Source organism: Candoia aspera, chromosome 1 (assembly GCF_035149785.1).
Source record: "Candoia aspera isolate rCanAsp1 chromosome 1, rCanAsp1.hap2, whole genome shotgun sequence".
Taxonomy (NCBI): domain Eukaryota; kingdom Metazoa; phylum Chordata; class Lepidosauria; order Squamata; family Boidae; genus Candoia; species Candoia aspera.
Window position 1 is genome coordinate 227448980 of NC_086153.1, and position 15583 is coordinate 227464562.

Sequence of the window (15583 nt, forward strand, 5' to 3'; positions counted from 1 at the left end):
AGGCACCTATAGTAACATGACTATTCTAAAAAAGCCCAGCTTCTTTCTAAATTTAGTTTGAACCTTTTAGACTCAAAAGGTAAGCACCATCTCTCTTCTCTCTTGGTTGAGAGTCTCCCCCTCATCCCCAAAATAGTATGATGCACTTAAGGACAGTATCTGACATTTACAAGTAGCCAGGACATTGATTTGCTGTCTCAGACTACATTCCCTCAAGTAGTCAGCTTTTCCATCAAGAGGACTGCATAGAATTCTTGTAAGCAAGGGACCATTAAGAAGTACCTTAGTCTGCACCATGCCTGGCCTCTGGTCCCTCACGTGCTCCAAGGTGGCTGCAATATCTATCTCCTTCACACCTGGCATAGAGATGAAGAGGTAAAAATCAGAAATTAGTAATAAGAACTGCTCTGTGTGTGCTTTGGGGGTACTTGTATCCAGCATAAACTCCACATTGTCTTAAGCAAAGCAGTCAAATTGATTGTTTAATGTGAAAATATTTGAGTAGACACACAAGAGGTTAAAACAAATGCAGGGTCAATGGCAGATGGAAAGGATGCAGCCTTCAAAGCATAATTTGATACAATAACATGGGCTAAAAAGTTTGGCTATAATATGCTGTATAAATAGACCAGTGGGAAAATATGTGGCTGAAAGGACTGAAATTTACATTATGTTCTAGCCTTAAAGACAATTTCTATAAAATGATGTATCATTGGTATTTATCACCAGAGAAACTGTCTAGAACGTATAAAGGTAATTCAAATCTTTGCTGGAAATGTGAACAACATGAAAGGACATTTTATCATGTTTGGTGGACGTGTAAAAAAGCCAAAAAAATTTGGATACAGATACTTTGATTTGGGATATGATCATTTAACGATGGTGGTGTACCGTATCACACTTGCGCTCCTTTGGAATTGGTATGATAAACTCTACTGAAAAAGTCAGTAACAAGATATTCAGACAGTATATAAGGCCTTCAGTTAGTGAATAATTTTTCAGCTACATAAACCAGTAAGTACCTACTTTATGAAGATAGTGAGGAGGATATAGGGGTTATCCAATATACTGAATGGGATGTTACACTTCCTGCTGGACAGCAGTTATGCATGATCTCCAAGGAACAAGTTCATTTCTGCCAAGATTGCTGGCACCAAAAAGTTGAGAACAACAGAGAAGTTTTATGGCAGATGCCTTTCCAAGGTTTTTAGAAAGTTCATCTGCTGTTACAGAGAATTAGCCTCTTGTGGAAGAAAGATGTTAGTCTGAGGATCATCATCTTGGGAGATAAACTAAGGAATATCGAAGGAGGTGTTTCTATTTCAAGAACATTATATCAGAATAGACATTTCAAAAAGGGCAGATTCTTCCCAGGAAAGAATCTGAAGTGGACCCTCAAAAATAATTTGGTATTGAAAGCACACTACTCCTTAGGGTGCTCTAATATTTATTTTATTATTTATTAAAATTAAGAAAATTTTTAAAGACAATGAAAACAAAACGTTCTCCAGAGGGACATGTTGAAGAGGTAACTTCAATTATTTTCATATAGACTGAACAAACAATTCTGATTGTGACAAGTAGGTTGTATTTCTGGATATTCTAAATTGGGGGGGGGGGGTACAATTTTCTTTGGGTTGAGGGTTTGGACTTGACCTTCAAATGGCACATCAGGAGCTGTACTCCAAAAAGTGGATGGAGCCAGAAAAAAAATTAAATTGAAATGTAAAGAATTAGGTTCAATAATACCACTCTGCATGCAGTGTGACAATTTTCCAATTCTGTCAAATTAAATATTACACTTCCAGGGCAACTTTCAAAGGGCTAAAACTATGAAAGGCACATGCAAAGAGGGTGGCTAATTGGTAATAAAATCAATCAGTGGGAATGTAATCTTTCATGTCAAAATAATACCTCCACTCAGGCAGTAGAACATAGCATTATGAATGTTTTAGACTTTATATGACTGTAATGCCCAGTATTAGAAATAATTTAAGAGGATTCAGAAAAATTTTACGTAGCTACCTTAACGCTAATCCAACCTGAATATGTTTGGTAGTAAGCATTATTAAATAAAATATCAGAAACAGAGGAGGACTCAAGATGTTGAACAATATTCAACTTCTGAAATGGGAAACCCATTTTACTAACCTTTGAGAGTTCTTTCACAGTATGTGGATCCCTATGCAGGAAGCAATGCAGATTGATTGGATTCTCAAATGTTGGCCTTTTTTTTTGCCAACATTCCTCACCAAAGTCTCATGAGCAAACTTAGCAATTAAAGAATAAGAGGGCGGTCATAGTTATGGATCAGCAACTGGCTATGCAACATAAAGCACAGAATAGGAATAAATGACCAGTTTTTGCAATTCAAGGATGTTAACAATGGAACCACAAAAGATCTGTGCTGGAGTTCATAAGTTCATGGGGATTAGTTAGTCTTAAATAACCAAACGTGAAGGAATGAGCAGTGAGGTTGTAAAGTTTTTTTTTTATATAACAACAGATTACTTAGGATGATTGAAACAGAAAAAAAAAGCTCTGGAATAATATTTTTACAATGTTAATGAAGGGAGATTTTGAAGTTAGAAAAATGAAAACTATGATGGAAACATACGGACATATATTACGTGAAGAAAACAGGGAAAGCTCTTTGACTCTTATAATATTAGAATCTGGGATCATCACTGAAGTTAAGTAATGGGAGGACAAGTAAATGGAAACATTTCTTTACCCACTACAACAGGATGCAGTAACACCCATTAATTGGAGTAGCTTTAAAAAGGAAGGATATGGCTATCAAGAGCTGGAATGAGCAATCTTGCTTTGGACTTCTCAAAGGCATCAGGCTGGTTGCTATAGGAACAGACTAGCTAGGCCATTTGCCTGCTGCACCAGCCTGGATCTTCTTATGTTGAATGGACAGATTGTTTGTAGGAAATGGGCCTGTATATGTCTCTTCCTCCTACCATCTCACCTTTCGCCATTCGGTTTAGAACCATGTCAATAAGAATGTATGTTCCAGTCCTTCCTGCACCATCACTGTAAAAGATAAGGAAACACTCACACTGGAAGATTTGAACAACGCCGGGCTGCATACTCTTCACTAAGTTCTATGTGGGGAAGATCGGCTCACAGAAATCTGCTGATCTTTTGTAACTTCAGTTACCAGCCTTCAATTCTGATGCCATTTAATTCTTGGATGGGTGTTTGTGAAGCTGAATGGCAGGTTAACTTGCTATCCCTTTCCTGACCAGATTTTTGAACTTTTGGAGTGCACCTGGTTGGTTGCTACAAGCGACGAAATGCTGGCTCTTCGTCCTGCTCTGCCACAACTCTTTTCATAAGTTAAATTATTTTATTTATTTGAATCTATTAGCTGCCCAACTCCAATGGACTCTTATTCTTGTCACACGCCCCTGGCAAAAGATCTCATGTTCCTTGTCTGCTTGCAAAGTCAACCACCACAGAGGTGTACTTTCTCCCATGTTCAATCCTCTTCCATTGCTCCTAGATGGTCTTCCCCATTATCCCCCCATGCCAGGCCATTACCTGCAGTGTACGACGATTGGGCATGAGCGGCCCCGGTAGCATTTGTTCACCTTCCTGCACAAGGAACAAGTAAAGGATGGGATCAGACAGGGTTTCAAGTGAACTCTTAGGGAGCAGCCATGTAGATTAAGCCCCCTTTTTTTTAGCAGGAACAAGCAGTAAGGAAGACATCCCGGAACTGAAAAGTATTTCACTTACAGCCAGTGGTGGCAATCTAACATAAGTTGCATGCATGTGGAACATTATAACTTCACCTGGAAGACATTCATGCATCATCCAGATGGAGCAACTGGAACAATATCTAAAATGGCCAGATAATGTATGGGGTGGAAATCCAATGAGAGACTAAGGCAAAATATCCCAGTTTTCAGGTCCTTTTCAAATATACCCAGTATGGACTTTCAGTTTATCACACTGGAGCCCATCTTGTTTATACATCAGAAATACTTAAAAATGCCAAATTGTCTACTGAATCAAGGATAAATGATCCATGTGTGAGTCAACCTTATTTTTGAGAACCCTCTGAAATTTGCCAACAAATTGAATGGATTTGTGACTTCCCATTCATTCTCAGAGGAAAACAAAACATGTCTAGTAAAAATGTGTGCGCGCTTGCATGCATACACACGCTCTACAGTAGAAAAATGGTTAATAATACCACCCCTTCCCTTGTGATGATAACATTATGTCGCTTCTTGTTTTCAGGTTTTGGCTACCAACAAATTAGAAAGAAAATACTGTTCTTGGCTACCAATATGTAACTTGCTCCTGTGCTAAATGACAGAATCTACACTAAAATACCCTGTTCTTTAATCTACCAGTCAATCCACCACCAATCAAGTTTTGTGATAAGTTCCTATTTTCAGGCATGGCACCATGGTGTCACTCCCTAAAGAATCTGGCAAACTGACTCCGTGCCAAGAAGCTTGAAGAGGCAGAAATCATCTTTTATTTCCCTGAAAGCTGATCTGTTTAATCCTTTCCATTCAATAGCCTAACTGGTGAAACCTGACAACGCCTTCAACAGGGTGGGGAGTGGTGAAGCCACCAAATATCGGCATCAGAGAGAATATTTTTGCTTGATTGACTTGCATTGCCCAATGTCCCCAAAGAGACCCTCCACATTCTATAAAACTGGGAGGCAGAAGAGGGAAAGAAGAAAAACCTGCCTATTAACATTCACACAGAAGCCTCATTTAGTTAGGCTGCCTACACTAATTTTACTTGGAATTTGGTTTATGTGGTTGCTTTCTTCCCCTCGTTTCTCCTGCACTCCTTCCCCTCAATAACCTTTTCCCTATCTATAGATTTGGCTTCTTTAGTTGAAAAGGTTTCATTGGTTTCTCATTAAAAGCTTTCTTAGATGCAAGACTACATGGGTGGTTAACTCTCTCTGCTTTTCATGATGTTCCAAAAATTATGTTAAGATCCAAACTAGACCTGTTTTCCCTGGAGCTGGGCTGAATGCAGGCCCTTGGAGGAAGAGCTAAGAACTTCCCTGCTGAATGAACCAGAGTTTGGTGCATCAGGAAGGGTTAGTCTGACCAATGACAGCCTATTGTAATTATTTTTTGTAATTATTTTGGAATATGTAATTATTTTGGAAGAGGTTTATTCACTACCCCTGCCAATATATGTAACAATATGAAAACTAATATGCCCCTTATCATAATTTATACATTTTGATAGAACTCAGAGAACTAGTAAAGCTGCTGGAATAAAATAATCTATTCTTATTTATAACAAAAATGCTTTGTTTATGGACACAGTGAATAGTGTTCCATTTCAATATCAGAGTGCCCATGATAGTGCTAATGATTTATTTGTGGCATACTCCTCAGGCTGTCAGAATATCTAAAAGCTCAGTGGGTGTAATCAGGCATGTGCAAAACCTTTTACAGTTGAATCACTTCCAGAACACTCAAAATTGCTTGTTCCAGGACCAGAATGGCCCATTGTGAAGTCAGAACATTCTCTGAAAGAACATTCTGCTCACCCCAGGGGTGACTCTGCTGATAGCACATGCCCTATATTCCTATCATGTTCTTTGCTAGCAGGCTGAAAAATTCTTTACCTACTGAGAAGAATCTTCCACACATGCATCTGCTGGGTATTGTCAGCTCATCTTATCAAATAACTTGAAACAACAAGAAGGTATATATTAAATGAATCTCAGAAAAAAAATATATGAAAGTGATATTTAAGTTGGTTGACTGCTGGCTCTTCCGGGACAGTGGTGGCAGGAATGAGAAAGGGATGCTTAGTTCTACTGTACATTAAGCGGTTTAACATCTTTTGAGTGCTCTGAGGTAAAAACAGTACTGAAATTCTTGTGTAGCGTGCCACATTTTAAGTTCAAAGATGGTCTTCTTTGTAGAACTACTGTTCACAATAAGCAGCTAATAGCTGAAGATATATTGCAAGTTTTTGAACTACCTATGCTGCTGGTAGGTAGGCTATAAGAACAACGGACCAACTCCATGTCACTTGCTTTTAGAGGGATCCAGAGCTGGGTTGGTGGACAGTCCAGGGCTTTTTGCCCACATAAACACATCTAAGGCTTCCAGGGCTCCTGCTGCTTTATGGCCTAGAACCTTCATTCACCCCCAACTGTTCTCCAGTGGAAATCTGCGTAAGGGATAATACCAGGATCTCCCCTTTTGGCCCTGGTGGACAAGGGAGGAGGTAGTGGACACAACAGCAACCCGGGCCCTCTCCTGTTCCATGCTGCTGGCACAGCGGCCAATGATCACTTTTGTGACTATGCAACTGGGCCAGGATTACTAGCTGCAAATCACAAAAATGACACTGGCAGCTGTGAGAGAGAGAAAAAGAAGAGGAAGAGGAGGAGAAGAGGTGGTGAAGGGGAGAGAGCATGGCACAACGCAGGCAGAAAGAGCTGAGATTGCCTCACAGTGTATGTCCCACAAACCAAGACTTAAGAGGAAGAAGCACCAAGAGCTTGTGGAGGAGGGATTTAAAAAAAGCAGCAGTTAAATGAAGATCCTCTGATTTCAGCTTGCCAGGTATGTGCCCTGGGCTCCCCAAATGCTCAGAAGGAACCTTTGTACCCCCATGCCACAAGGTCCTCTCCAACCTATTGATTTCCAAACCTTGGAAGTCACATACACAGAGAGAGACACAGAGCCTTTCTAACTTGCTGCAATGCACAGAGGTGACATTGTTTTCCAGAGGTACTTCTTTTAACGGCTGCCTGATAAAATAAAACAGCCCTAATCCTCACCCAATCCCAGCCTCCACCCACACAGGTATCAAGCCAATTGCTGGCGGGTGTGGGGGCAGGGAACAGGTGAATCCAAGAAGAGGAGGAGCTTATGAGAGTACCTGGAAAGGACAAGATAGGGAATAAGAGAGATTAGAAGAGTTTTGAAAACATAGGAAGCTAATGAGAGACCAACCACTCCATCATTTTGTTCTAGGTAAAAAAAGGGACGCGGTGGCGCTGCGGGTTAAACCGCTGAGCTGTCGATCGGAAGGTCGGCGGTTCGAAACCGCGCGGCGGGGTGAGCTCCCGTTGCTCGTCCCAGCTCCTGCTCACCTAGCAGTTCGAAAACATGCAAATGCGAGTAGATCAATAGGTACCGCTTCGGCGGGAAGGTAACGGCGTTCCGAGTCGTCATGCTGGCCACATGACCCGGAAGTGTCTATGACAACGCCGGCTCCAAGGCTTAGAAACGGAGATGAGCACCGCCCCCTAGAGTCGGACACGACTGGACTTTACGTCAAGGGAAACCTTTACCTTTACCTTTACCTTAAAAAAAGGAATAAACCAGCTCTCCAGTTCCTGACCATGTCTTCTCTACCTTCTTTGTCTTATATGCTTCTCAAAGGTAACACAATTAGAGGCTTCTGGGGCAAGGGGAACAAATATTCCCAGCTATGATCTTGCAGGAATCCTCACTGGTATGTAACATACCACTTCCATCTCACCGTTTCCTGTCCTCCAGAACCTTGAACATTATACACAGAATTCATGAAGATTTTCTGAGGTTCCTTTTATCTAATATTATAGTGGTGGTACAGCATCTACATCACATTAAGTCGTGTTACTGAGTATGTTACTGAGTGCCTTTGTTTAGTATGGTGTTTTGCGATGCTCCATAGCAATAGAGTAAACACTATGCAACTGAGCAGTCAAGAGTTCTTCATCTGTGAGAAAAACCAGCATCAGCTCTGCCCTCTCCACCACATCGCACGAGAGCAATACATCTACCCACCCTGCAGTGGCTCCAGCCAGGATTTCACTCAACTCGGTAGCAATTGCCGCTTCTAAGCAGAACTGAATTAACCACAATGCACAGTCCCAGGGGGCCTATAAGTTCTGGCTGTTACTGGGGCTTCCAGCAGAACCGATGCTCAGCTGGTCGGAAAATTCTTTACAGGAAAGATCAAGCTGCTGATGGTTAAAAGAAAATCACACCGCAAGCTTCAATGGCAATCCATGGTTGAATGAGACCTCAAAGATGGAAGTGAGGTCCTTCATGGCTCCAGAAAGGGTAAACAGTGCTAAAAGGGCCTTTGCAGCAGCCTCTGGGAAGCAAGGAATAGAGGGGGTGTGAAGCAAAATGAGCATCAAACTATGGTAATGCGGTCGGTGGGGAGAGAACAAACCCTCACTTTAATTAGGGAGAGCCCCAAATCCAAATTTCTCCAAACACCAATGAGTCATGCCTGCATCAAAAGAAAGGACTCAGCCTCTCTTCCTGGCTACTTGTTTTCAATGACTCAGAATACACAGGCCCCCTTGCTGCCCATCATGGGTCAACCTTTAGATTTTCTGTCCCTATGGCCAGCTCCTCCTTCGTTTTACAGCAAGGCTCCTAATATTGCCTGGGACTCTCCCTGGCTGTTTTGCAAAAGGAAGGAAGTGATGGGGCCTGGGGTATCTTCTGAAACTCAGCCAAATACTCTCCACCCTTTATCCCTTTTACCAACTCTATACCAGAGCACTTGCTTTCAATCCCCACCCACCCCCACAAATTATGTCCCAGCTCCCAATAGGAGAACAAAGTTCTGTACCTGCGGAAGTCGAGAAGAGGCCGAGTGGTGGTGGGGATTCCCTCTGCTGGCCAGCTCAGGAAGTGAAATTGTGTCAGAGTCCGTGTCTCCTGTGACTGCACATTCTTCAAGTAGAAGCTGCGCACCAGGAAATCCTCGCACCAGATGTGCTCTGAGACCAGGTTCACCTGAATGGAGATATCAGGGTTGGGAAAAGGAGAGAAGAAACATGGGATACTGCCAGCCAGCCAGCCAGCCAGCCTCTTTCACATAATTATTCTTGCCATCTACACGCAAGCTATCCATTCCCCAGCTGGTTTTCCTGTTCTTCTCTAAACTCTTGATCTTCTGTTTGGTCAGTTAAAATGCCTTTTTTGCTTTTTTGTTCATATAGCTAAAATAAAGCTTTGCACATGCAGGAAAAGAGCAAACAGATGCAACATGAGGCCATAATTATCCTGCCCACAACCAGGATTCACTGTGGCTTATCTATATCACCATCAGGATTCAGAGACTGCTGCTTTTGAGGCTGCAGTTTTTGAAGAAGGTGTGGCCATTCAGGGTGACATCTTGAATCAACCCTCCTCTTCTACAGAATGGGGGGTACTGGTCACTGGGATTCCATAATCATGTAAGATGTCTAAGAATATAAACATCCAATCTCTTCCTGCTCTCTCCATATCATGAGGAGAACCTTCCCAATTGGATACATATCCCACTTGCAGCCCCCAACACTGAATATAAGAAAACAGCTGTACTGCCCAGGAAAGCTGTACAATTTGTACAGATGGCTGTGGAGGCTCAGGGATGGGACCGTGGCTGCAAGAGAAAGGGGAAAAGAAATGTTTCCATGGTTCTTTGTTGAGTGCCTGAAAGTGAAGTATTCACAGGAGCAAGGAGCTTTCGTTAATCTTCCATAGAGATTCAGCTTCCAAACCCAGCTGTGTTTAGCCTAGTTGCAGGATTGCTCACATTGCTGGGAGATGCATGGAAAAGGACATCACTGCTACCTCAGATATGATCTCATCTCGCTGACATTCCCACAATAAGAGAGGAGCAACCCTTGCCACCCTTTGCTGAGCATTGCAAAGACAAAGCTGGTCAGCCTTACCTCATAGATGTGGTACAGCGAGGATCCCTCATCAGGCCAGTAGCGGTCACACTGCTTGACGCCATCCTCCACTAAGGGAGTCAGCATGACAATGACTGTGCAGCCATTCTCCCATACCATCTACATACAAGGGACAAGCAGGAGCAGAGCTCCCAATCACAACACTGTACACTCTGACTTCTTCTCCATACTGAAAGAAGTCCAAATGTCACCTCAGATATGGAAAGAGGCACATGGGAAGAGAGGGAAGAGAACCTAGTCCATGAAATGTCTCTGCCTCCAATTGAAAACAAAGCAAGGACAGACATTTCAATTCCTCTGGGCTGCAGCTTGGAAATGTATTGGGTATGTCTAATAAATTCTGAATGGAGAGAGGAACCAGCAGCCTCTCAACATCGAGTGATAACCTGTCTTTCTGCTTTCTTACCTCTTACCCATTCATAACAGAAATCAAATAAAACGGTACATTCACACATGCATGCATTGAGGAGTTTGCTAACATACATCATCTAGCCATAGTATTGCATTCTGTTGATATGGAGTACAAACCTGCCCTTGTCCCAGAATGGAAAGATGCACTCCATGCTCTTTATTGCCTATCTACCCCTCTCCTAAAGGCTTTGAATGTAATGCCAGGGGTAGCAGAACTCCCCTGTGCCAAAGAAAGGTTAGTCCAAATGCTCTATCAGGGAGCACGGGAATGTGATCCCTTTAAGATAAACATCTACCTGCCTCATCTTACCTGCCAAAAATCAGCAATGGTGTGGGACAATGGACCTTGCGTTGCAATGTAAGCTGGCATCCGTGGATCATGGTCAATCTGCAAAGAAACAGAGCATGAATTAGAGTAGCCTTCCTCATCCTGGTGCTGAAGGAACAGGGACTACAATTCCTAGTTGTTCTGTGCTAGCTGGGAATTCTGGAAGGGAGGGGACAGAAGAGAATTAGGCTTGATAAAGTAGGCTCAAAGGATGAGCTGTAGATGGATCCACATTGAAGATCTGCTATCAGCCTAGTACCCTCCAGATGTTTGTGCACACACCCAATCATCTCTTGAGAGATATGGAAGCTGAGGTACAACACATCTGGCCAAGTTGTTTGACTTTGCTTATCATGAGGATCACGATATTGGATCCACAGAGCAACCAAACTTGACTGTATGTTATTAGAAATATGATTTTTACTACAAAATGGTATTGCCTATGGTCAAATTATCCACAAGCAGCAGGTCAGGTGATCAAGATGGATCTAGATGAATTAGACTGAAGAATAAATAATCATGGTCAGGTTGGCGAGGAGGAGGAGGAGGAGGAGGAGAAAAAATCTGAACCAGTCAAATAGATGCTACCTTATTGTACCCAACTGTGCACTTAACAGAACACTGGTCTTGGAGAGACACTATTTAAATACCATATCCTTGACTGAAGGTAGGAAGAAAGAGGCACAGAATATCTTTCTAAGGTGAGAAAATATGCAGACAGATTGAAAAAGGAGAGATTAGTTTAATGGATCAGATGTCCAATCGGAAAGTGCAAGACTTCACACCAAGAGGTGAGAAAGTCTATCTGCTTCTAGAAGGCAGATGAGAGACAACTGTGAGGCACTGCTGAGAAACAAGTCCCATGAGCAGAATGTAGAGCTGATGGTTAAAGAACTCTCAGAGGAACAGATGGCATCATACCTTACAAAAATGATGTGTGTGGCACATTTAATCTAAAGTGGCAGGGCTGGGGGGGCTTTGGGAGTGTCCTTTCTAGCCGAGCGATGGCTGCTACTAGACTTGGCAAGAAAGGTTGCAGAGGCAGCCTCTTAAAAATGGGCCAGCGAGGCAGCACTTGGTGGGATACAGAGTGTAATAGCAAGGGCAGGAATCTGGGTCTCCATCACTCACAATGGGACTGGCATTAATGAAGTCACTCCGCGACGGGTTGGTTTCCATTTTCAACTTGATGCGTGCATGGTCATCTAGGAACAACAGAAAAAACAAGGAGCTTATGGGTTTAATCTGCTGGAGCAGCCAGAAGCTGGAATTCTTGTGAAGCTACAGCCCTCTTCCCCAAGGCCAAAAGACACCGAGTCACTGGTCACAGAGATGCTTCTCTAGACCAGGGTCAGGGAACCCCTAGCTCCAGAATTCCATGGGACTGTAAATCCTCTCCAATATGTTGTTGAATTTCAGGGGTGTGATTGCTAAAAAAAATCAGTAATATGACTGTGGCTTCCCTCTATTTGTAGACTGGAAGCTTATGAAAAGAGTGTCACACCTAAAATAGGCTGAACTTATTTAAAGAAAAAACAACCCACCCATACTCAGAGAAAACCGGAAAATACTGGCCCTATCCGTCTTTTGATGTGACCCTACTGTACTTTAGGTACAGCCCATTTTGTACTGTTGTCCCACCTGTTGCAGCCCTCCCCCGTTAAGTGCAGCTTATAGCCACCATTGTAGAGCCATGCACTGGCCACACTCCATGCCCTCTGATAAGCCAGCAAGGAGTAGGGGTAAAATGGGAAAAGCTCCATGCCCTAGTGCCCACAGGCAGTGCTTGTTATGGACTCACAGGGCACATAACCTTGGTTGCGGTTCTTCTTGACATTGCCTTCGTGCTGGGCAGCATCACAAGTGTTTGGTTCTGCTTGGTATGCACACAGTGCTTGCCACTCTTTGGCCAACCTATCACGATTACGTAGATGGTCCTCCATATATGCCTGTGGGGGCAACACAGCAGTTGTCACCTCCTGGATCTGTATGTTACAATTATACCCCTTCCCGCAAAGGGATTGTTGCAATCTATTGAAAGCATTCTCTGACTTGATGCCTTTAAGATGTTTGGGGACTGAATTCCCAGAGGTGACAATCTCAATACATCTGAGGAGTGTCATGTTGCTGCAAAGATCTAGGACAGTGTTTCTCAACCTCAGCAACTTTTAAGATGTGCAGGCTTCAACTTCCAGAATTCCCCAGCCAGCGTGGGGAATTCTAGGAGTTGACGTCTATACATCTTAAAGTTGCTGAGGTTGAGAAAACTGATCTAGGAGAAGCAAGAAGAGCATGCATAGTGCTGTTATTTACTGTCTAAACTTTAGATGTATGGTAAGATGCAGTGCAGTTATTCCCCCTAAGGGTTTACTTAGCAGGTTTTAATTTCACTAAAAAAAAAGAAAAAAAAGAAAAAGGTAAAGTCTCCTTAAAGTCAAGTTTGATTCCTAATTATCTCATGGACATAACCATGCGATCAGGCAGCAATATGGAAATACTTTGCCCTGGTCTTTGACTTCCCAGTCAAAGGCCACTCTTAGCATTTCCTCATGGTCTCCAGTCAAAGCCATCCCCAGGTGCAATGCTTCTTAGCTTTCGTGATCACCCCCATTGGGTAAGTGGGGTTGCTTAGCTAGGCATTTCACTTCATCAATGACATATATAACCAAGCATCTATGCCTGCTGTAAAGCTCTGTCTGGCAAGCTTGCAAACCTCCATCAAGCCATCCCATCAGCAAAAATTTGCAGGGTGCAGGTGCTCCTCACCAGAATCATGTGCCCAGTGGAGATGTCCATGTTTGATTGCACAGGCTCTTCACACCAAGATGGCGTGCTGCTGTGGGAGCTGGGACTGGCCTGGGGTGCATCGCTGAACTGCGAGGAGACACTGCTGACGCGGGAGTTTTCGGCAGGAGCAGGGGGTGGAGGGGCTTCTGCACGGCCAAACAGGGACTTGGCAGCCATGTGCTGTCTGCAGAGCTCCTGGGGAAAGATGACCCAGCTCCAGTGACCATGCACACTGGTCACTGAGACCGGACAAAAGACAGGAAAAAGCAGAGAGTTTGACCTAGCCCAAAGCCTCCCTATCGTCCAAAGGTCCTTAATTCTTCCACTCGGAGATGCTATGTAAAAAAAGCAGTAGGAAAATGATGAAAAGATACAACTGAGTTCACCTCAGTCCCATCCTCCCAAGGAGCTAGGAGCCATGCCTGGCAGCTGTCTGTCCAGGAAGCTTGAATTTGTATCCTGGCATGGAACGAGAGGCTGGAGCCTTTGAATTTTAGGAACGTGTGTGCCCAACACCCTTAACCAGGCTGCTTAAAGCCTTAGTGGCTACTACTGCATAACATGCTAAGCTGGTTAGGGTTTGTTTGGGACTCTGGTGCAATCTCCGTCAATTCTGGGGAACCCCCAAAATGGCTTCGGTAATTAAATGGAGTGCTGGGCACCCCACTCTATGATTTCTGGTGAGCAGTGGCACTGAAAGTAGAGATGCCCAGTGATCTTGGCAGTCTCTATGATGCTGAAGCCTCCCCCTGCCATCAGACCCCCTGGTACCTGGTATTCATAGGTGCTGTCGGCAGCTCCCTCTGGCCCCAGTCCTGCCAGCCGCTCTTTCTCCCGCTGCTTGGCGTGTTGGCGCAGACAAAAGACCACAGCAGCAGCAATGACGATGCCGGCCACACAGGCCAGTAACACAAAAGTGAGCAGCACAGAGCGGAAGGTGTTGCCAAAATGGGCAGGATGGGGGTAGGTTGCAGCCTCATTGCGCTGAGGAAAGATAGGCATAGAACAGGTGAGCTTATGATAAATAAGGAGGCAACCTCCACGAAAGGCAGATGGTGCGCAGAGTGTTATTCTAGCCCAGTGTTTCTCAACTTTAGGAACTTTAAGATGTGTGGACTTCAACTCCCAGAATTCCCCAGCCAGCAAACTGGCTGAGGAATTCTGGGAGTTGAAGTCCACACATCTTAAAGTCACCAAGGTTGAGAAACACTGCTCTACCTCAAGATGGGAGCTGGAACCCCTTCAGATGTTGCTGGGATCTAGTTCCCAGAAGCCTCACCCAGCATGGCCAAAGGGGAAGGGGAGAGGCAGTTGTAGTTCCACCACACCTGAAAGGTCACAGCCATCGCCAGTGTAAGCTACATACTTTGCTGTTAGTAGCCATTCCATCATCCTTGAATTATGGAGCCCTATCAAAATTGCTTGTGCCCCACTGCTGTCTTCTGCTGTTTCCTCAGGCTCTGTCCCACCCCACTGCTAAAACCTGGAACCTTCGCGGAATTCTCATTCTATTCTTTCCATATTGTTCAGCCAGTACCTTTCTTTTTCCTTCATGATGGGAGCTGAATAATTTCCTGGACCCCTCTTTTCTCCTGGCCCCTTCCTTAACTCAAAAGCAGACATTTCACACAGACAACTCGATGGCTTGGCTTATGAGTCAGGATTCTCAGACCTTCTCTCTTGGCCAAACACGATCAAAGCCTGAAAATGTCATGAGGCCAATCCCAGCCAGGCCTTACCTGTCCTACACCCATCTGTAGGATCTTTACTCGCACCTCTGATTCCAGCTCTGACTTCACCAGGGCTAGAAGAAGGATAGAAATGAACAAGCCACACTGGAGGACTGAATTTGGGTACATTCAAAGCAGTAGCTGAGTGAAGAATAAACACAGCAACTGGGAGAGCATGACTTCAGGCATGGTCTTTTTTCTGTTTGGCTTGCGGGGTTTACCACATGAGCAGAAAGGACAACACTGTGAAAAAGGGAGCTCCTCTGCCCCCCCTTTTTGTGGACCCCAGAGCCAACTTTTCAGACCATACTGATTTGTACTGAAAAAAAGAAAAAATAAACACCATAACAAACAAAGTAAAGCAAAACAGCTAAGCAAGCTTTCTGCTGGCTGAATGCAACCTTTCTTAAAAAAGAGAAAATTCTAAAAGAGTAATATTTGCAGTAATAATGATACTGATAATAAAAGTAATAGAAGTAATAATAGTATGGCTCCAAGCTACAAAAAAGCATGTTAATTCCCACTGTAGCATAGAGAGTATCCTGTACCTATTAAACAAGATATTTTAGTGTCTTGATATGTCTAGGAAACAGAATTTGTGTAACTGTTGCGACCATTGAGTTG

The 15583-nt window shown here is 43.7% G+C and overlaps 1 protein-coding gene across 2 annotated transcripts in view; it reads right to left on the bottom strand.

Annotated features, from left to right (window-relative positions):
• PTPRN (protein tyrosine phosphatase receptor type N) overlaps nucleotides 1-15583 on the bottom strand; it is a 42123-nt gene that overhangs the window by 1080 nt on the left and 25460 nt on the right. Inside the window, exons 12-22 of one of the 2 annotated variants that reach the window (XM_063288944.1) lie at nucleotides 14969-15033; nucleotides 14001-14213; nucleotides 13209-13424; nucleotides 12244-12391; nucleotides 11574-11647; nucleotides 10425-10502; nucleotides 9683-9802; nucleotides 8593-8759; nucleotides 3553-3606; nucleotides 2978-3042; nucleotides 283-356 (exon numbers count right to left, since the gene is read on the bottom strand). In XM_063288944.1, the coding sequence (XP_063145014.1) occupies nucleotides 283-356; nucleotides 2978-3042; nucleotides 3553-3606; nucleotides 8593-8759; nucleotides 9683-9802; nucleotides 10425-10502; nucleotides 11574-11647; nucleotides 12244-12391; nucleotides 13209-13424; nucleotides 14001-14213; nucleotides 14969-15033 (1274 nt within the window). The remainder of the gene's footprint in view (nucleotides 1-282; nucleotides 357-2977; nucleotides 3043-3552; nucleotides 3607-8592; nucleotides 8760-9682; nucleotides 9803-10424; nucleotides 10503-11573; nucleotides 11648-12243; nucleotides 12392-13208; nucleotides 13425-14000; nucleotides 14214-14968; nucleotides 15034-15583) is intronic. The other variant, XM_063288945.1, reaches the window with a different exon arrangement.